Raw genomic sequence first — 23,566 nt, 5'->3', positions numbered from 1 at the left:
GCAATACTCAGGTTATTCCAATTAACTTTTTGAATTATAATGATAATTATAAATGAGTTTGACCACCACTACATATAAATAATTACAATAAGTATATGAAAGCATAATAATCTTTGCTCAAGCGAATTTCAACGGGATCAAAATATAAATATATTTTTGAATGAGATTGTTTTTCGGTAATTGTTTTACTACCACTTGGAAAATTCATTCTCAGAAAGAGTGAAAGTTGGCAGGTATGATTATGTATTTTATAACTTTTAAACGTTTTTTAAAAGTGACAAATGGTTACCAATTTTATTCAAACTTACTTCAAGAAAGCTGAAGTTATTGAAAAATGGAAACCTAAATTAAAAGTGGTAAAATGTGGTGGTAAGTATGCTTACCACGGCCTTCAAAAGGGTTAAATGCCATGAGGTCACCGCTGACCGGCCCTGAGTTTGTTCGTAACGCTACGGGGGTCACGGGTGACCGGCGAAGCCAAGATTATTAGAAACACATAATTCGAGTACATTTTTAATTTTTTTATATTATTATCGTTACTAAAATGGTTTGAAGAAATTAATGCAGTATAGAACACACAAAAATAATTTCACTTATATACATAGAGATGCCTACTTGCTCCTGACAGCGAATAAATATTTTCAAGTGGTAGTTTATAAATTGTGATTCTTGGTTTAATAAATTCAATTTAGTAGATTTTTATCCACCACTATTCCTAAATAATTCGTAGGCTTATATAATTCACCACTTTTTTCATAACAGTCATGAAACCTTTTAAAAGACTAGCAAAATCTGCCTAATAATTGCAAAGTTAGCTTGTAGTTTTTTACCGTTTGGCCCGACGGGCAAGCCATATCAAATTAGAGTGGCATTCAACATGCTAAAATGAAAGCAAATCTAGAAATCATTTTGATTTAAATTTAGAAATCTTTTTATTTTTATTTTGTAAGCTTGATTTTTAATTATTTTGACCACGACTATATATAATAAGTTCACACAACATACCTGTGACTTGGCCATTTATTTCTAGAAAAAGGTAAATTAAAGTATTTTTGGAATTGAAATTGTTTTAAGAATAATAGTTGATATAAGAAAAGAAAAACTAATTTAGTTTATGAAAATGCCATTTTTTTTGGTGGTAAATATATTTCACACAACCTATTAGGAACTTATTAACTTTTATTTTTCTTTATTTATAAAATAAATTTTATAAATGCTGCAAACTTCAAAGGAAATTATGTATTTAATAACTTTTATGTGTTTTTTAAACTAACAAATGGTTATCAATTTTATTTAAACGCACATCGAGAAAGCCGAAGTTATTAACAAATTGAAACCTAAATTAAAAGTGATAAAAAAGTGGTGGTATGTATGCTTCCCACTTCCTTCGAAAGGGTTAGTTGCTAACAAAAGTAAGCATTTGTTAGGACTATTTTAATAATAATTTCACTAAAATTGTTTACCTTACTCGGAAAAGAGAAAATACTGGTAGTATTAAAATGATATCATTTCTAGCTTGTTTTCAAGAGAAGATGGACGGAAAAGATGATGGTAGCTTCAGTTTAACTTGTTTAAGGGCATCTCTTGTTCAAACTATTCAACCGTATATTCAAAATATTCAGTAATATCTATATTACTCTTTCTCAGGAAATTTTCTTATTAACAAAAAACTGGGCACCCTATCCCACACATCATGAAAATATTTACGGACAGTGAATAAAAACATTTTGTGTTAAGCAACATTTTGGTAGCTTTGTCAAAAAGAAACCAAGCAATTTGCTTGATAAATAAAACATTTTGCATTACAGTAGATTTAGATATGAGAATTTATGTACAGGCATGATTTGAAAATATACGTTGCTCTCAGGAAATAAGCAGCTTTATTGTAAAAAAAAATCTCGGTATTAACAGAAATTTATTGTTTCTCAAAAAAATACTAGAATGAAATACCTTTCGTACCAGGTAAAATGGCATGAAAATCCAGATTGAACTAAACTAAACTCAGTGGCGCGACAGCCCATCGAGGGCTAAAGCCTACTGTGCCCATCTCAGTTTTCTTAACCATGGGCTCTGGGGTGCAGGAGCAGATGTTCCGGGCAGGTGGTCAGCCGAACACGGAACCCGCAGTGTTTAGTTCCCAAGCATGCTTGGTACTCATTCATCGACCCACTGAAGGGATNGTTTTCTTGACCTTGGGCTCTGGGGTGCAGGAGCAGATGTTCCGGTCAGGTGGTCAGCCGAACACGGAACCCGCAGTGTTTAGTTCCCAAGCATGCTTGGTGCTCATTCATCGACCCACTGAAGGGATGAAAGGCTGAGTCAACCTTGCCCGGCTCCAGGATCGAACCAGGGACCTGTGGTACGACAGCGCGAAGCGCTACCTCTCAGCCGCCGGGCGTCTAGATTGAGGTTTTAAAAAAATCTAGAATCTAGATAATCTAGATTCTCTAATCTAGATAATCTAGATTCTAGAATTTAAAAAATCTAGATACTAGAATACAGATTGAAGTTTCAAAGAAATTTGAAAATTCTGAATACATAAAAAATTTTATAGCTCACTATTCAAAAAAATTTTCATCATTAACAAATTAATTAATAAAATTTATTTGATTTATCCAAATTTCCCATTGTATTACATATCTGTCTTTGAGAAAGAATGTGAACGAATTATAGTAGTTTAACCAATCATTCAAAAGGTATGAAGAGAAATGTGACACATTAAAACAACATTAGAGTAATAAATTTTTGAGTCGTTATAGTGCTCAAATTATAAAAACCACCACTTTGTCTACCCTTTCCCTTATATTGGGGGTAATAAATCCGAATTCGATGATAAAAGAGTATGATTCCTCAACAAAAAAAATTCGTTTTTTGGTCAAAATAAGCATATCCAGAAAACGTTTGAGCTAACTGTTATATAAATATTAAGAGATTTCGTTGCGATTTTATCAGAGCACTTTACAGAATGAAAATCCGCCTTGCCGTTTTAAAGTTATTATTCTTTTTAAATTGTAAAATTTTGACTACCCCCCATTTTGGCGGTGAAAAATCTGAAATGAATAAAAAAGAAAAGTTGTTCAGAAAAATAGCGTTTTTTGTTCGAAATAAGGATAAGAATCGATTTTTTATTATGACCTCACCATTATATTTCTACAAAAGTTATTAACTGTTTCGATTTCTTTGCAAAACTGGCTGCTTAATTAATTATTTTCATTTGGAATTTTTAAACACCCTATATAGTCTTGAAATGTAACTTTTACGAAAACATTTCCCTACATTAAACTTTTTAAGGAAATTCTCGCATCTGAAAGAAGACAGTTTTATGAATTCCCTTTTAATACTTTTTCTCCCATCAATGTTGAGAGCGGGTTGTTAACGCGGGAGTTCTTTAAAACGGTTCACTGGCTTTTCCAAAGCTTAGAAGAAAGAACCCAGTTGGTTGAAGAAAAACAATTGGTTCGAACGTATGTTAATCCCATTAATTCGGGGGGACATGAGGGGGCTGCAGAAAAGAGGGGGGAGAGCCAGGGAGAGAAGTCTTCTCGGATAAAGGATGATGGATGAGGAACTACGATGAGGACGATGATCAATAGCGTCAGGAATTGTTCCCACCGAGTTCATGCACATGCTTGCTAAGGCTTTTTCGCGAAAAATCGTCTCGCCCGTTTTCACGCTTTCCCGGGTATATACATGGGGCAGTTTTTTTTTTTTTCCTTCGCCAGAAAAACCTCCAGATTGTTTCGGGCAAAGTGTTGCAAAGCGGGTAAAACATTTCCAGGCAGAAGAGAAAAAAAATAGAAGCTGGGTAGAAGGAATTGAAAATTTGTTTCGCCGTGGTTTGATTTTAATCGCCTTCCCACCCCCAAAATCTGCCTATCCCCTTTTCTTACAAAAGAATCCTCTTTCTGTATTTTAGACCGTCCCTGTGCCAGTCTGCATTAAAAAATTGCTGTCATATATTCCAAAACTTAGTTTGAGAAATGGTCTGTTTTGAGTTGTCCCACTTATCGAGGCGTAGTTTAGCAGGCGTGATCGAAAGATTGGGTAAGCCACAATATAAGCAGTAAGGCTTCTGATATAAGAAGAGATGAACGCCACAAAACGTATTGTATTGTAACCCTCGCTTGAAAGGTACTAAGTTTACGGTGTAATCACCATGAACTGTGAATTAGATAGCTACAATAATCCAGTGATATTGAATACTTTCTTTGAAAAAAAATTTTTATGTGCCTTAGAATAGTTCATCCTACTGACTAAACAGCTATCGTTTAAAGAACATCTAGTGAAGAACAAATTTCATGATTAATGTTTCCCAAAATTTAAGTCTCTGAGAGCCTCTCTCACGGAAGCGTTATCGGAAGATTGGGTAATATGCAGTATGATATAAATAGCCATAAAATATAATGTCCATTACTCAATTGGTACTAAGTTTACGGTCTAATCATCATGAATTTGATAGTCACAATAATCCAGTGTTATTAAGTAGTTTCAAAGAAAAAGAAAAGTTCCTTAGAATTGTTCATCCAAAAAAGTGGCTAAAAAAAACTCTAGTGTAAAGAGAAGGACAGAGAATAAAAATTATCATGATAAACTATTTGCCATTAACATGTCCCCATCTAATGTGAAAAAGAAAGCAACTAATGTGTGCTAAAAATGTTGTTTTTTTCATGACTAACGGTTTTCAAAATTTATGTTTTTGTCTCTAAAGGCCTCTAATAGGCAAGGAAGAACAGCAAATGTGTATTAAAAATGTTATTAATTACTAACGCTTACTAATATTTATGTTTTAAGTCACTAAAAACAACTAAACACTGTAAAAAAAAACAATAATTGAGTGTTAAAACTGTAGTTTTTTCATGACTAACATTTACCAAAATTTATGTAAGGTCATAAATAGGATGAAACATTCTGTAAATACTTGTATAAAATGGTTTCATACCTGCCAACTCTTCCGGATTTTCAGGAAGATTTTATTTCATATTTAAAGTGGTAGCAATGCTCAGGTTATTCCAATTAACTTTTTGAATTATAATGACAATTATAAATGAGTTTCACCACCACTACATATAAATAATTATATAAAATAATTATATATATAAAAGCATAATAATCCTTTGCGCAAGCGAATTTCAACGGGATCAAATTATAAATATATCTTTGAGTCAGATAGTTTTTCGTTTATTGTTTTGCAACCACTCTGAAAATCCATTCTCGGAAAGAGAGAAAGTTGGCAGGTATGTGGTTTTATAGACTCATGATTTGGAGTACTGTAGTCGATGAGCATATTATAAGTTCAGTAATTTCTCTTTAGTGTAGTTTTATTTAATTTTAATACTTTTCTAAAATATTTTATTTATTTTTTTAGCTGTCAAACCAGACTACAATGGCTACAACTCAACTACTTCAAACAGCAATGATCCGAATGGAGGACCAGGAACGGGACGAACGAATTTCACGACGAAACAGTTGACAGAACTCGAAAAAGAATTTCATTTTAACAAATACCTAACAAGAGCTAGGCGAATTGAAATTGCTACTGCTCTTCATTTAAATGAGACACAAGTTAAAATTTGGTTTCAAAACAGACGAATGAAACAAAAGAAACGAATTAAAGAAGGCCAGATTCCAGCTGATCTCTCCAGTTCTGGAGGAGAAACCGGTTCCTCACCTCCAGTTTGTCCTATTAATTCTGGTACAGGATCAGTTAGCTCACCTAGTAGTGTTGTTCCTTCAGTTTCTGCAATAACTAGTGGGCCACTAACGTCTCCAGACATCAAACCTGTGTCATAGAATGTTTAATCTGTTAAATCTCCATTCAGTGCTCAAAAGTCCTATTAAAAAGGATCCTTTATGTCCTTTAAATCAGTGTTTGATAATAACTATGGACACTGTACTTGACAGGCATAGAAATGACAATTCTTTAAGTGAATACAATTGGTTGATGTATTTCGAAAAATGAGGGATAACATTGAAATGTGATAACATTTCAAGCTCAAAATTGCTTGAAATTTACTTTTGAAATTCAATTCTCGGTATGTGTTGTTAATTTATTTTTGATTACATTGTTTTGATAATGCTCTATTTGAAACTCTATTAGACAAAAATTTATTTTACAGCTTCAGACTTTAAATAGAAGTTTTAGCGAGTTTATTTTCGCCTCATTTTTTAAAAAGGTCAATTCATAAATTCCTATTATCTTTTCATAAACTTCAAATTAATAAACAAATGTTAAAGGAAAATAGAATTTTTAACTTCAATTTTACTTTTTTTTGTTGTTCTTTTTAAAAAAATTCAGCTTTCTTCTTCATAGAAAAAGTTTTCCACGCACTTAGTGCGTCATTATGAAAATCTTATAGTATTAACTTAGTTTTTGAAAAAAATTAAAACTTTAAAGACAATGAAGCTTTAAAATTGAAAGTTTAAATTAGATATTCTATACTTAATTAATTTCATTTCTTTTTAGCAACAAGTTTTTACTTTTTTAATACAACAGCTCCTGACTGTTCCGACTTTTCCGGAATATTTTTCTAAATCATTTAAAGTGGTAATGAAGTAAAATTTTCTCAATTAATTAGCACTTAACCTCTTCGAGACGGGCGAGTCATATATGCATTCTCAGGGTGGCTACAATCAGGGTAAAAAAATAAAACTGGTAGGCAAAGTGTTTCTATAGCAGTTTATTTGGGGAAGGAGAAATAATAATTTGATTTACTTAATATATCATTTCTTAATTCGAAATAACAATTATATAGTTACACTTTGAACTATCATTAATAAGATATGTTTGAATTAAAGTAAAAGCAAAAACAAGACTGTTAATTTATAAAAAAATAAGCCTGGTCCAAACTTATGCTACCACTTTTTATTTTTAATTTTTTTCCATTTTGATTCTGGTTCCGTACGAATACATGTATGACTCGCCCATCTCGAAAAGGTTAATCGCATCAACTTATTTCCAACAAGTCTTTTATATATATATAAATAACTTATAAATAACTTATGCGTCAAAATCATTTTAAATTTAAAAGTAAATATTGAAATATAAATTTTGCTATCATTAGAAAAACTCTTAGAAATAAAGCAGAAAATTTAGTATCTCTGAATAAAAATTTTCTTCATTGAAATCCATTAAGGAGCTGAATTTGCTGAAGAAATAAGTGTACTGACAATTTCACAAATAATGAAATTCCCTCTAATTACTTTATTTCATTTTACGTCACCTTTTCGTTTATTTAATTCGCACTTACATTTAAAATGAATTGCTATTTTATTATTTTAGACATCTCTAACCTTATGAGGAAAAGTGTGGATATGAATGTTTTGCTTCCGTTAAACAAAAGTCTGAAATAAAATAATTTTGCTACCAGCAATTTATTTTTGTATGTAGGAGTTTATAATTGCGTCACTAAAGTAATTATCCACTGTTCCTAGTTTAATTTCAAGATGAATGGGAAAAGGGCTGTAAGGCATCAGACGCCCAGTTCCACTACAACGAACGAACAAACGAAATAATCCACTGCAGTGACAAAAAAATTTACCCCGTGTACTCCAAATCTAAAATCCCTAGCTAATATTTCAGTACTAAAGGTGGTAGATACGTTGAACGAAAAAACATATTTATCTACTTCTAATAAAAAAAATATATATAAAACTATAACTTAACTATTACATTATATCCGAAAACTGCGTAAATTTGCGCGAATGTCTCAAAGCAGTGGATAGTTAAATGCTCTAAATGTGCCAAGAATTGCGCAGCACTTATGCAATTCACTTTGCCGTAATTCTTTAGAGCTAACTTAAATAAATAAGCGTTTTTATTGTTTATTTTTTTAAAAAATTTTTTTCACCTTCTATAATCAGATCACCGATTTTCAATCTAAGTTTTTAAGTTTAGTTTTTATTATTTATATGCTGCAGAGGAAAATATTACATATCAGCTAACTTTTACGTTTATCTGAAAAGCTATTTTTTAAAATTTTGGAAAAATTACATTTTGATTAATGGAGCTTTTTAATACCTTTTTATTCATTATTATTTTATTTAATAATGGTGGAAAAAAATTTGAATTGTAAGGTATACAATTTTTTTGCATCATTTTAAGCGATGCAATTTTGCATGGCGAAATGTAAAATTTGAACAAACTCGGTTGATTAATTCAGGAGAAATTGAATTTCTAAAATTTCAGATATTTAAAGCTCGATTCCTCAGAAACTATTAGACAAATTTTGCTCAAATTTTGTATTTTGCCAAGTAAAATTATATTCTTTAAAATAATGTAAAACAATTGTGTACCTTACAATTCAAAATTTTTTCGAACATTATTAAACAAAATAATAAAAAATAAAATAATAAAAATAAAATAATAAAAATAAAATAATAAGAAATAAAATAATAAAAAGTAATAAATTTTCACTGAAAGTTATATTTTGCATGTGATTATATCTTTGGATAAACGAATTTTATAATTGTGTGCAAAATGTTTTCAATCAAATAAAAAAGTTTTTGAGATATATCGAAATGTGCAAAAACTAAAATTAGCATTTAAGGGTTCAAACTTTGGAGTACTCTCTTGTCCAAACTATGGGGACTCTATTTCTCAGATTGAGGCTACCCCTAAGTTTTGGGGATCAGAAATCCGAATCCGACAAAAAAAATGGTATGTTTATTCAGGGAAAGTGCGCTTTTGTGACTGATTTCGTAACTTAAAATATCGTCTGCACTTGTTAATAAGCATATTTGGAGGCACCCCCTTGAGCCATTAAGATTGAGTCCCAGAACGTGAAGGTCCAATCATTAGATCAAAAGTTATTCAGGGTGATCCTTTTTCTTTCGCACTGTACATTTAAGGGTAAATGCTCTACAACTTTTTTTTTCTTCTATAAAGGCACCTTTTACATCCTTGTATAATGTTCTTTAACGTTAGACTTAATATGAAACATAAATGCAAACTCTCAGAACTTTTGGGGGGATTGTATATCTCGATATAAAATGATAGCAAAATTAATATTTTAATATTTTTGTCTTGATTTAATGAAGTTGATATTAAGTTATCGTGGGTTTTTCTACCACAACATATATATAATTTAAACAAATATAAATCATTACAAGTATATTAAGCTTATAATATATGAATAAAATATTTAAGGTGTTTAAGTCATTCTTGCACATTTTATTAATTTATCAAACTATATATGGTATGATTCAAGAAAAACATTGTTTCTAAAATTATATCTTTTCTAATTCAACTAAACATTTGAATTCAGCAATAAAAAAAATTGGTTGATGTTTAAAGATGTGAAATAAAGTATATTGTTACTCCTAAAAAACCATATTTAACGTGTGATATGGTTAATGTAGCAGAAATTGTAAAATTATTTTAAGATTTACAGTATTGTTTGCACCGTTTTTTTTTCTAATGGTGCATTGTTATGTTTTACTTTATATTGTTGACAAAATACTCAAATTTAATTTCATTTGCAAATAGTGAGAAATTCAGCAAAAAATTATGTTGAATGTATAGTGTATATCAATCTGAAAAAATTAAATTATTCGGTAATTTTGAATTTATATAAATTTTAATGACGAAAATTTATACAAATGATTGTGTTGATTTTTATGATTTACGCGTTAAATGAACTATTATAAAGGCTTAAAATCAAATTCGAAGTAATATAGTTTTCTTGAATTAAATTAGTCAAAAAATATTGATAAGACGCAATCATCGTTCTAGCTCTTAAATTTTAGAAAATGACGAAACGGCAAAATATGTCTCTTAATTTACAACAACTACTACTATATTTTTCGGTCTATCTATTACAAAAAATATTGTAGTGTATTTAAGCATTAACTTTCGAACTCCTTTTCTTATGTAAATTAACGTTACAAAACAACATGAATATCTCTTGAATTCTCATACTGAAATATTAGTACTATAATTTTTTCATTTATTTTCATAAATGGTGATCCTTTTGCACTCCAAGTTTGCCTCTCAGGCGCAACCCATAAATTACCTACAACTTTAATTACTAAAATTTCTGCCTCATAATATTTAGTAACCACTTTATTTAGTGGTTTATGTATTTTATGGTAAATGTTTGTCTTCTAATCTCTTAGTGATAGCGTCCGGTTCCTTAGACGTTTAAAAAATAACGAGTGCAAAGGGTTAACGAACTATTATTTACATTTAAGGAAATTCAAGAACTTCCAATTAAAATTTATAAATTTTAATATCTAACCAAGTATAACCTAAAAAGTTTTTAAAATTAAAAAAATTTAATCTATAACAGTATCAAAAATATGTGAGTAAAATAAAACACCTATTAAATTTGCAGGATTACTATTATTAACTTTTAAATAAAACCTGAGATTTTGTTAATTCACTTAAAATAATGTGAGGACTAAAAATAAAGTAGTTTTATTCTTCTTATTTTTACTCTTAAATTTTGTAGGTAAGCCCTGTCTCATACCTGCCTATTAGCTTGGGAAGATTTTACTGAACAATAACAAATAAATTCCAAAAAAATCGGAAGAATTTTAAAAAATTAAGCTACTTCGCCATCACATAAAAGCATCACAATCTAATAGATTTTATATTCATATATTTTAATTTTTCATTTGTTATGCAACTTGAAAAACCAAGGGTTAAATATTGATGTTGTTGCCGATTACCCAAACAATCGTACATTTTATCAGCTATACATACTTTTTACTTAATTTAAGTGGTCAGCTTTACATTGAATAACTTGAAAAGGCACAAAAAAATTTACATTTTAAATCAATAAAAAATCTAGTTATTTTTGTATAATTTATTTTTTCAATTGATTTTAACTTGAGTTTGATTCAATGAATTTTTAAAAAATAAATGTAGTGTAAACCATCAAGATTTCAAACTTAAATTGTCAATTTTTTGAAAAATTGAAACAAAATATTGTTTCATTTTGCTAGTAGAAAGATTTTCGTTAAAATTAATAATGATGTAATATGGTTCTGTAAAATTATCAACCTTTATAAGTACCAGTTCTATAACTTTTCCTTTTAGTTTCTTCTAAGATTTCTAATTTTCAAACTTTTAAAAAAAGTTTACATTAATTTAAAAAATAACTGTTGCAATTAAAATATGGTGTGATCTGTTTAAGAGGATTTTTAAGCATGCAATTTGTTTTTTCTATAAGAATATTATGCGAAATATGCTTATAAACAGTACCCTTTTGAGGTAAGTAAAACGAATTCCTTAAAATAATATTTTTATTAAGGCTGAGTTATTTTTGTTATTAATAGTTTCTAAATATTTCTCACGCTAAAAGAATATTTCTAAATTGAAATGCAATGTTATTTTGAAAAGCTCATAAAACTACTTAATTCAAACTCAGGAATTCCCTCTGTAATGTCTTTCAAATACATTTAAGCATAAAAGTTTCAACTTTTCTGAAATATAAAACTCAAATGCCAACGTTATATATAAGAACTATAGAATATTTCTTCATTTAGAATGAATCATTCATTAGAATTACTCCGAAGTGTACAAAAGAACAGATACTATCATTCTTATTTAAAATCTAAGGTTTTAATTTCATGGTACTTGCCAAACTAACGCAAAAAGTAAGATCAGAACCAAAAAACGCTGTAATTTTAACCGATGCGCTTTGATAATAACTTTTGGTAAAATTAACAAGAATATGGTTTTATTATCATTCTGTATGGTATGGAATGTGGTGAAATTTGATAATTTTATGACGGTACCTTAGAGCATGGCATAAAGCAATTTATTTGGTTAAATTTACTTTTCAGTTTTGTATTTTTACTACATAAAATATGGGTTAATAAGAACTATAATTTTGGAAACCAAAACCGGTTGACATATGAATGAAAAAAATAATAAAATGAATAGTTAAAATACCGTATATTTTGGTTCTATTGCAAAAATTACGGGTTTATTTTTTACCAGAAATGTCATTATCATACAAGCACGGTAAATTATAAAGAATATTTCACTCCGAGTATAAATAAATAATAATTTCAATTAAAGAAAAAAGATTGATGAATTAAGTTTAAATTTATGATTATTTAAGGGGTATTATATTTTTCCAATGCTTTCAATCATATTATTTTTTTAAAAAATAAAACATTGATTCATAAATATTGAACTATCAAAAATGCAAAATCTTTCTTTTTAATGTAAAATCTCATATTTCTTTATTTTTAATCTTATTATCATTAAAGAAAAGGAAAAAAAAATGTTTTACCATTTGCACTGAACATTTTCTTGAAATGTCGCATCTAGCAATTACTTTTATAACTCTTATTTAACTAAACTAAAGTCACTAATTTTTATAAATATGATAGTACAAAGTGTGCTGCTTTTCTCTAAAAAATAAAATTAAATAAATATTTATTGTTTGTTTTTGATGATATTTTTGTTATTTTTATTTTATTAGAAATATTATCATGCTTTCATTATCTATTGGTGATGAATTATTTTAGCATTAGTAGTCCCTGCCTATTTTGCGTAGGTTTTTTAGAATTAGTTTTGTTTATGTATGCAAAATGTACTTTTGCAAGAATTATTGAACATTTGTTCAAGTATTATGAATCCGAATTATGTAAATAGTTATTTGTTTTTATGTTTGTATTATTAAGTGCTTTACACTTTTTATTAAGTAACTGATTAAAGTATTAAAGTTATATTCCGGATAATATTTTCAACAATTTTATATTACATACACTGAATAATTTTACCGCACAAAAAAAAAATGTGCTACTTGTTATAATTTGCTTTTCAATTATCACGCTTATAATTTTATTTTTAATCAGTTACTTCCAGATTTATTAAGTTATTGATTATTTTAGTCAAAGTTGTGTAAAACCAAATATGTGTTTTAAGTGATTGTGTACTACAGTTTATTATATGAGTTTCGAACGGCTGAATATCTACGAATTTTACTGAATTAAACGAACGTAAAATACTTTAAACAACTATTATTTGTAGAAGTACTAGCTGATGGATTAAAAATTATGTGCTAATATCTTCGAATTTGGCAAACAATTCATTATTATTAATTTTTTCAATGTTTATATTCAATATATACCCTTACACTACAATGTCATTTATAAATTTCAAAATTGATAATTTTATGATAGTCAAGCAAACAAAATATCATTTGTTTTAAAATAGCTGCTTTTAAACACATGATACGCCAAGGGAAATTTATTATTAACACATAACACTGGTTTTAAAAGTTCATTAAATGACTTCTAAATATTTTATTCGGACATTTAAAAAAATTAAAACTAAGTTGTTTTTTGTAATTTACATTTAAAAAAATGACTTAATACATAATCTGATATGTTGAATAGAATAAACTTCAACTCTCTTATTGTTTAAGAATTATATGATATTATACAAACTTTTATCAGCATGGAGAAATTTTTGATGTACTGTACTTATGTTATTCACCTATATGAACCTTTTTCTTTAAAAAAATTATTCAAACAAAAAATAATGTTATATTTTCCAAATTATAATTTATTTGTAAACAAAATAAATTCCTACCTATTATTTTGCGTTTTTAAATTATTTCAAAGCTGAAATGCAGCTTAAACTGAATAATGAAATTCCAATGGTATATTTATTGAAGAGAAATTCAACTAACTTTATTCTAAATGTATAAAACATTAAAACAAATAGAAAAAATGTTTTGATGTTTACTGTATAAAACCTAAAACATTAAAACATTTTTTCTTTTTTTTACAAGGTGCAGCAAAGAAACCAGACAAACAATTTTTTATATAGTTTCATCAAAAATAAATAAATTAACAAAGTATAGAGAATAATAATTAGAGTAGACTTTATAAGAATTTAATTGGTTTGAAGCCTTTTGTAGCCATGCAAAGGTTTGCTGAAATTTTCAGCAATGGGCCGCAAATCTTCTTATTCCCACGATTCCTCTAGAGTTGAAACTTTAGTCTGCAACGATGCTTAAATGATACCTTACAACAATACTTACAAACCTTTGTGTGCATACAGAACCTTTGTTCAAGTAACTCTAAAATAGCAGATATTTTGCTTGACATTGTTAAAATCCAATAAACTAAGAGATATATTATAAAATATTTTATAATTAAAAAGAGACACAAAAAGAAATGAATATACATATTAAAAAGAAATTAGTTAGCTTCTATTTTACAATGCAATAATTTTGTCTGAATGTTTGGCCTCATCCTGCATTTGTTTACTTTGGTACGCATTTTTGTTATTTAAACAATAATGATTGTTCAGTTATAGTATTTATGAATTTTTTCAATTTACTTCACGCACATTTTTTCCGCAAATATTTAGAGGAATTCCCCCCTTGTAAATTTAACCGTTTCCTCCAACCATTTTTTTAATATTGTATTGTTTCTATTGCTTTATTAAATGTAAGGAACTGAAACAAGCACCATATATCACTGTAAAACAGTTCTGTATTTTGTAACAAACGTTGCTAGCACTGCCATCAGCTGATGTACAATTTGTAAATTTGATGTTTTAAACAATGCCGTAAACATTACACTAGACTGATGTTAATTTCACAAGGTGATATTTTTTTAAAGTGCTGTGAACAATACAGCAAGTCGGTTTCACAAGGTGCTGTCTCTGACAATGTTGTGAATATTACAGCAGACTGCAGTCAATTCCACGCTGTGCTATTTTTAACAGTGCTCCTCTCTGTTAATAGCAGTAACTTGTGATTAGTCTACTGTAATATTTATAGTATTGTTTAAATCTGATATTTATAGCATTCTAAAATCTTCATTTTTTTAAAAAACTCTTTGAATTCAACAAAATTTGGATGAACTTAAATGTATTATCATCCATTGCCACAGTTGCTAATATGATATTTTACTAAAATCTGGACATTTCTCTTGTCAGAAAGGGTTCAATTTTGACATGCGAAAAATCTCAAGCAGAACTTGGCAAATTACCAATCAAAGCAGAATATTTTGTTTTCTCTGAGTAAAATTATGATGAAAACAAATCATACTGATATAAAATATCACACCCGAATTTTTCAGAGGTTATAAGGAATGTGATTACAAAAAATTTTCATTCATAACATAATTCATTGCATGGGTATGTAAATGTAATCTTTATTAAAATTTAATATATTTCAAATAAAATGTTTAATACAGAAAAGAAAATATAACTGAAATGTCTAACTTTAATGGTATACTTTTTGTACAGATGCATAAACTTCAACTCTACTGTATTGTAAAATATAATTCAGTTAGTTTTTGTACAGAAATGTTTATTGGCCCAAACTACTTACATCACTGAAGTATTCCCTCCAGTATGTAAAATCATTTTTAAAAGCCTTATGGTAAAGAATATTACTCTAATATTTTCTTGAAAATAAAAAACCGTTGCTGTTGTTTTGTTACATTCATTTGTGTGTATTTTTTTTTCTTTAACAAAGAACCTATTACACTGGGGAAGAAATTTTCTGTGTTCGGTTGCATGAGAACGTACGTAGTTGCATGAGAGCGTACGTTGCGTATGGAATGATGGGTAGAAGGCAATCATATATTTCAGTTTATAATGCGAAACATTAAAATCATATATTTTTTTGTGTTTTATTTTCAAAAGAGAAGACAAGAGTATATGTTTGTATATAAACGCAGGGTTGCTAACTGCTACGTTTGAGCCACGGTAGCTCAGGGTAGCTCAAGTGTTCACCTTCCAATGAGGAGACCCAGGTTCGAATCCTAAGGGATGGCTGGTTGATAGGACCTCTTCTCCAAGCTCTCTCCGACCACAGTGCTGACGTAAAATATCCTCAGTGGAAGACGTATCAGGGGTAAAAATATCCTTGCCGTCGATCAAACCATGAGAGGATTTCGCGACTTTTCTCTCCATATAACGCAAATGTGGGTCAGTTCCATAAAAAAGTACTCCAAGAATTTTAATTTATCGCAATGGCTGATCCAGGAGTTTCCTTGTCTTCGGGATTGGATTCAAAATTGCAAGGTAACGGAGGTGAACATTGGTAGTCGTAAACCCGAAATTGGGTCGACTGTTCTAAGACGATTATAAAATAACAGCGATTAATTATAAAGTGTTGAATATGGACTTTTATATTAACCTTAAAAGAGAATGTAGCTACCATTCTTTTTTCCTTCAGTGATAACACACTGTTGACAGTGAGAAAAGAAATGGACCAAAACTTTTGATCTAATGAACAGATCTGCTGAAAAAACCTGGCAGCCGTCTAACAATGGATGCACAGGGCACAAAACAGAACACTCGAAATAACTTTTGATCTAATGATCGGGTCTTCACGTTCTAGGACTCGAGAGGGTGATCTCAATAATACTAATTAATGAGTGCAGACGATATTTTAAGTTGCGATATCAGACATAAAACGTACTTTCTCTGAGTAAGCGTACCTTTTTTTGGCGAATTCGGGTTTTTGACTATCAAAATATAGATGGTAGCCGCAATCTGGAAAATAGGGTCCCCATAGTTTGATCAGAAGAACGGTTCAAAGTTTGGACCACTTAATGTCCATTTTATTTCTTTCGTATTTTGCCATATCTCGAGAACTCGAGATATCTCAAGTGCATTAAAAACATTTTGCACACATTTATAAAACATATATATATGGATTTTATGCAAACATAGAATTCATGCAAAGTATAACTTTTAGTAAATGTGTATCACTTTTTATTATTTATTTAATGACAGTCAAAAATCTTTTGAGTTGTTAAGTATACAATTTCTTGTATTATTTAGATGGTTATAGTTCTAAATTGAAAAAATACGAAACTTGAGCGAAATCGATTGAGCCGTTCCTGAGAAATTGAATTTTGAAAAAGTCGTAATTTTAAAATTTGATTTCTCGGGAACCTCGGGATTTAGCTCAAATTTCACATTTTGCTATGTAAAATTACGTTCTTTGAAATGAAATTGTATTTCAAAATTTTTTAACTATCATTAAATAAGATATTAAAAAATGATAAGTATTTACTAAAAGTTACTTTTTGCATAGAATTATCTTTGGAAAAACATGTTTCATAATTGCGAGCTAATAATTTTTCAATTCGATTAAAAAGTTAACGCAATACGCAAAAAGTAAAATTAACATTAAGGTGTCATAACTTGTCTCCTGACTGAACTATTGGGTTCATCTTTCCCAGATTGCGGCTACCCCGTACGTTTTTGGGGGAGTCAGAAATCCAAATCTGTCGAAGAAAAGGTATGTTTATTCAGAGAAGGTACGTTTTTGTGACTGATTTCGCAATTTTAAATATCGTGTGCACTAATTAATTAGCATATTTGAGGTCACACCTTCAAACTGTTAAGAATGAGTCCTAGAACATGAAGATCCTATCATTAGATCAAAAGTTATTCAGGGTTTTATTTTGGGCACTTTACATCCTAATAAAGAAGCACTTCTTGAATTCAAAATGAATTATACCTTCGAAAAGAACACAATTTGACACATCTGAAGCCTAATAACATAACTATCAAAACAAATAACTGCATCAATCCCTCTGAAAATAACGTTTCCTCATGCTTCAACTTTAAACAGACATAGTTTAGAGCAAACATTTTATTTTTGATTCCGTTTCAGTTACTCAAGATAAGTGCTTGAAACATTCTTAAAAGCCACTGCCAGCTTACTTCAATGTCCAACCAAAATAGTGCTAAAATCCCTTGATGAATGGGATAAGGTGCCCAGAAAAAAATAAAATACTAGGACTAGGAAATAATTTGATTAAGCTGTTAGTGGCAATGAAGAAAGTGGTAGTACAGTTTTTACCAGTTTCTACCAGTATTTTGAGGTCCGCTAAATTAAATTAATGTTATTACTTTATATTGTTAATAGCTAGGTAACTAGAATAAATATTTTAAAGGGTTCACTCCTTTAAATATCAATCTCCTTCTTGGCACTGCAGTCAAGTTTTCATCGGAGTAAATATCAATGATAATAACAAAATAAGATATTCAAAAATAAAAATGTCTAGCATTTCTTATGATTGTCTCGTTACAGATATCACTTAAGCTTAAGAAGCCATTTTGGCCCAAATTGGGTTGACTGGTCAACGACGATTATAAAATGGATCTAAAAAGAGCCGTCCAAGGGATAGAAAGTTCACCTCGCAATAAAGTGACTGGGTTCGAATACCAGCAGTGACTGGATGATACAAATTCTGTTACCGACTCGTGCCGATCTCTGTGATGGCATAAAATATCCTCTGTGGAAAAATGATCATGGTTTAAAATCCCTAGTTGTCTGGCTAACCGTCGGAGGTTTTCGTGTCTTTCTTCTCCATGTAACGTAAATGTTAGTTGCTTCCATCAAAAAGTTCCCCACGAAGGGTAGTTTGTCTCAATGCTTGGTCCAGTAGTTCCCTTTTGTCTTCTGGGTTAGAATCAAATTTACAGGGCTTCGGAGTAGAGCATTGACAGTCGGAAATAAAATTGGGTCAATTAGAATTCGGTCATCTGTTTAATTCTAGTTACAAAATAAAATAAAATGGATTTAAAAGATTTACTCCAAGAATTGCAGGGCTGCCAACTATAGGGTAGCTACAAAATACTGTTACAAATATCGAATCATTTAATTGTACTGATATTAAATAGAAAATGGTAAATACGAGAATATAATAAACACTATAAATGGAAATTTACCTTGAAAAAATTGTATTCCACCATCTTTATCGATTACTAAAGATTATCTCGTTCGTCCGATAGCCGCACGAATCATTTTGAGTAGTAATTTGCCCCATTCGCCCAATCAAGAAACTCTGAAAGTATCCTGTACTACTTAGCATTAACTTTAGACTCCCCCAAACACATCAGGATTTAGATCCGGTGAAAAGGTGGCCAGGTTTATTTGCTCGATAAACTTCAAGCAACTGATAGGGTGCAAAGCCTGTGTTGTTTCAGCTCGGTGCGGTGGTGCAAAACCTTGCTGAAATAACCGATTCTCTTTTGTATACAATCTGTCAGCATGTGGCAATAAATGTGCAACCAATACTTCCTTTTCCAATATTCGAGTTTTACCCCTTTATCCATGAATTTCAGAGAAAATTTTTCATTATTTAACATGGCAGCCCAAACCATTGCAGAATTCATGTTTTGAAAGTAATTCAAACATTTGCCAGCTACGTAGCTTTTTACAAAATATATTACAGAGTGATAGAATATTAAAAACATTTGGCAACATTTACAGATTCTCATCTCGAGAAACCTGGAATAAAACTCTTTAAAATCATTTACACGTAGTTGTGAGAAAATAACTTTAAATCAAATTTATACAAAACGAAACTATTAAATATAAACTTAGCTACCACTGGAAGAAAAATTTTGTCCAAAGTTGCCCTGAAATTGTAGGTTTGTAGAAAATAAAGAAATTATCTTTCTTCTCTGTGAGCAAAAACTTTCCCAAATATTTTGAAATTTGGAAGTATGCTTTTGCCCCTTACATAAAAACACAATTCTCTGTCTTTTTGTCTGTATACTGAAATAAAATATTATCTCAGAAGTTTTAATTAAAAATAGAATGCATAAATTTCAATTGTAAATGTAACCATACAGACGCTATTTATGATTTCAGAAGCAGATAAAGTAGTTTTCTTTGGAATAAAGTTCTGTTATAATAACACAAGATTACAAAAGGCAAAAAAAAAANAAAAAAAAAAAAAAAAAAAAAAAAAAAAAAAAAAAAAAACGCTTAGAATATGCCGACACACTATCTATCTTGAATATCAATGAAATGGCATGATTTGTATTCCAATTATAATGGCACAATACACACAGAAGAACATATTCACAAGTAATGGTTATATTTTATAAGCTGATAACTAACACATCCTGTTTCGATAAAGTTACTCTACGCATTGAGTAGGATTAGAACTAGTATTCATGTCACGTAATTTTTCACTGATTATTTTTTTNTTTTTTTTTTTTTTTTTTTTTTTTTTGCAATTAATGACTCTTTTAACTGTTACTCATATTAAAACTAAGAAATACAATAATCATATGCAGGATTAGAATTATTATAGAAATGAAGTAATTTTTAATGAGAGCTCAAAATTTTTTCCTCTAATAAAATTTTTTTTTAAAAAAACAATAAAAATCACTATAATAACCATTTAAACTATTAAAAAAAATAAATTTAATAACCATGTGCAATGCTAAATTTATTATTAAATTCGTTAATTTTTTATCCGATTTAAGGTATAGCATTAGATAAGTATTATAAAGCAGAGATGCCAACTGCTCCGGACAAGCTAAAGTAATTAAAAAAACGGTAAATAACAAAAAAACTAAGTTTTGCAAATATTTGACTATTTTTACTTGCTTTTTAAAACGTATAGCATGACATAAGTACTACAAAGTGGTGAATAATATAAACCTACTTATTATTTAGAAATAGTGGTGGGTAAAAATCTACTAAATTGAATTTATTAAACCAAGAATCACAGTTGATAAACTACTACTTTAAAATATATATTTGCTGTCCGGAGCAAGTTGGTATCTCTGCGTTACTATCATGGTTCTCAGCTGATGTTTTTTCAAATACAACGAATTTTTTGCTTACAAATGAAATTTTAATTCCATTTTACTACCACTGGGAAAAGTCATTATGGAAGGGATTAAAAGTTGGCAGGTATGTTACAGTATAACTATGGTAAGTTAACTAGCATCCTCAGGAAACTGAAAAACTGGTAGCAAAATTTCTAGAAGAGCATTCAAAAATTTATCTCTTTACCTTTCCAATTATTAAGATAAAGAAAAACACCACTTTTATTTTAGAATTTCTTCGAGGGACTTCTATCCTTTGAATATTAAATTAGAAAAGTAAAGTAGTTAATTTTTAAAAATCTGTACAGAAATATTACTACCAGTTTTTTGAGGATGTTGGCCAGCTTACTTTGTTACTTGGACAGCTCTTTGAAACTGAACCCTTGTCTAATTGAAAAACAGCATGACCTAGAGAGGGCCAGCACAAAGATACAATCGGAGTAACTGCGTGTTTTGAACCCGCTACCTCCAAGCATGGTGAGACCACTCGGCAATGGAGGCCAAACGTGCCAGATTGTTTTTACAGGTAGAGATGCACGCTGCACTAAAAGGATATAAAAATTAGTAACTATTTTATGATGAATTATTGTAGGGAAAAAAATTCAATAAACAGTTTATCTAAAAGATAAACTGCTTATTGAAATTGAGAACTACAGACGTCCGTAATTAAAGCTCGATATACATTTTGAACCATTCTTAATGTGTTAGGATTCCAGGAAAACTACCATTTATGAGAAACTTTAACAAAGAACTAATTACCGACGTTTAAAGAAATAATTCTATTCTATAATTTTTACGCTCTTCCTGAAAAGTTTTTCTCTCGCGGTAGTGAAATGCTAAAAAAAGTTACAAATAGATTTTTTATTGACACTAACACTTAAGAACACTTAAAAGACAACAAAATAATTAGCTGGTATCCTACATGTATTTTTAAACTGTTAAAATACACTGGTAATTACAATCATGGTAAATCAAATTTATTAAAATAAGAATCGGATAATCCTCCTACAATATTAAATATAAAAATAAAATCTTCCGGAAAAAACAAGAGGAGTTGGCAGTTATGCTGCAATTCGCTGTTGAAACAGTACCTTATACCTGCTAACTTTGACGCTTTTTTCAAAAGTTTTTTCCCAGTAGTAATGAACCACCGAGTCACTGGAGGTTAGAATCTGGCTTTCAGCTAAAATTTAGTCAACACAACTCCTAGAAACACTTTTACAGGGCAAGCCATCCAATTACTACGTTTGTTCGTTCGTTCGTTGTAGTGGAACTGGGCGTCTGAGGCCTTACGGCACTTTACCCAGCCAATTACTACGTGTTTGGCAAAATATTTTATACAGTGGTACACATTTCAGAAATGAAGCTTTCTGAATTTCTGATAATTTTGCCAACATTTAAAAAGCCTCACCTCAAGAGAACTGGAACAAATAGGTGGTGCATATGAGTTCATTTATATCTGGTGGTGTGGAAAAGAAGTTTTTTTTGGTTAATGGCGGGCACTTGGGTCTATTTCCCATTGGCCTCAGAAATGCCAGAACGGCTACTCTCTACTCGTTACCCAGTGAGCGCCTATGGACAAGCCACGGTGGTGTAGCAGAAATGCCAACTGCTCCGGACAAGCCAAAACAATTAAAAAAACGGTAAATAACTACAAGGTATATTTTGCAAATATTTGACTACTCTTGCCTGCTTTTTAAAAGGTATAGCATACCTGCCAACTTTCAATCCCTTCCATTATCATTTTTCCCAGTGGTATTAAAATGGAATTAAAATTTCAATTTTAAGCAAACAGATACGTAANGCCTCAGAAATGCCAGAACGGCTACTCTCTACTCGTTACCCAGTGAGCGCCTATGGACAAGCCACGGTGGTGTAGCAGCGTCGCCCACGTCACACAACCACAAACCCGTTTATAGGGTGGGTCACATTCACACAATCCCACAGAAGAAAGGACATAGAACACAGAAAGATAGAAAGAAACATCCTATACCCTGAGCGGGATTCGAACCCACAATCAGGCCCGCTAACCACTCGGCCATTTGGTCGGTGGAAAAGAAGTTCAAATGAATGAAAAATAATACATTAAAATATAAACATAGTTACCACTAGAATAAATAATTACTGAAAACGTAGAAAGTTGGCAGCCTTGAAAGGGCTGCCAAATATTTATCTTTAAATAGTCAAATTCAATTTTAATGGCATTTATTTAAACAAGAATAAAAGGCGATTATTTAAATTTTGCTATCACCATAAATATTAAATCTTACAAAAAATTCGAAAGATTTAGCAGGGATGTTATCTAAGATATATATTAAGTCAAAAATCCTCAATTATCTACGAATATGAAATAGAGGTCAGAGAAATTCGGAGGATATGAACAGGATACAACACCCTAACCTTCAAATACTACGAAATTTCCGTAGTTTTAAAAAATGTTTTCTCTAGTGGTAACCAAGGTATTAATATTTTAATTGATTTAGTATGAATACAATCACATCCACCATTACCTACAAATAATTTTAGCAGTCATTCGGGTCCAGATAGAGTTAACAGAAACATAGTCTTAACCTGATTGTTGAACTCGGCGAAAGAGAATTAATTTTTATTTACTGGCAAAAACAATAAAAAAAAATATTAACGAAAAAGTTGCAGAAAAAACTTAATTATACTGCATGTTATTGACGATGAGGGCGTTTGAAACATACTGATTCCACAAGCATGAAATGGAAATTTAATTTTTGTTATTTATTGACATATCTTTAACGTTAATACTATAGAACAAGTCTTCATTTGCAGGTAATACAATAAATCTGAACAAAATACCTTGTAAAAAAATGTTATTATGCATGTCTTTATTGGAACCCACCGGTCTTTCATATGTAATAACCCAATTATTCCTTTTGTTAAGTTAACGTTAAAACTGTGCTTGGTAAAGACTGATTATTATAAACTGAATTACTAGTTAGAGATTTAATTCATGAATATCAGAATACA

The 23,566-nt window shown here is 30.0% G+C and overlaps 1 protein-coding gene across 1 annotated transcript in view; it reads left to right on the top strand.

Moving 5' to 3' along the window:
• LOC107440711 (homeobox protein Hox-A1) overlaps nt 1-7,986 on the top strand; it is a 101,968-nt gene extending 93,982 nt beyond the window's left edge. The window contains exon 2 of the mRNA XM_016053694.3: nt 5,366-7,986. Within this exon, the coding sequence (XP_015909180.1) occupies nt 5,366-5,790 (425 nt within the window). The 3' untranslated portion in view covers nt 5,791-7,986. The remainder of the gene's footprint in view (nt 1-5,365) is intronic.
• Nucleotides 7,987-23,566: the final 15,580 nt, after the last annotated feature.

The sequence above is a fragment of the Parasteatoda tepidariorum genome, chromosome X2 (assembly GCF_043381705.1).
Source record: "Parasteatoda tepidariorum isolate YZ-2023 chromosome X2, CAS_Ptep_4.0, whole genome shotgun sequence".
Classification (NCBI taxonomy): domain Eukaryota; kingdom Metazoa; phylum Arthropoda; class Arachnida; order Araneae; family Theridiidae; genus Parasteatoda; species Parasteatoda tepidariorum.
This window is presented reverse-complemented; position numbering and strand designations above follow the sequence as displayed.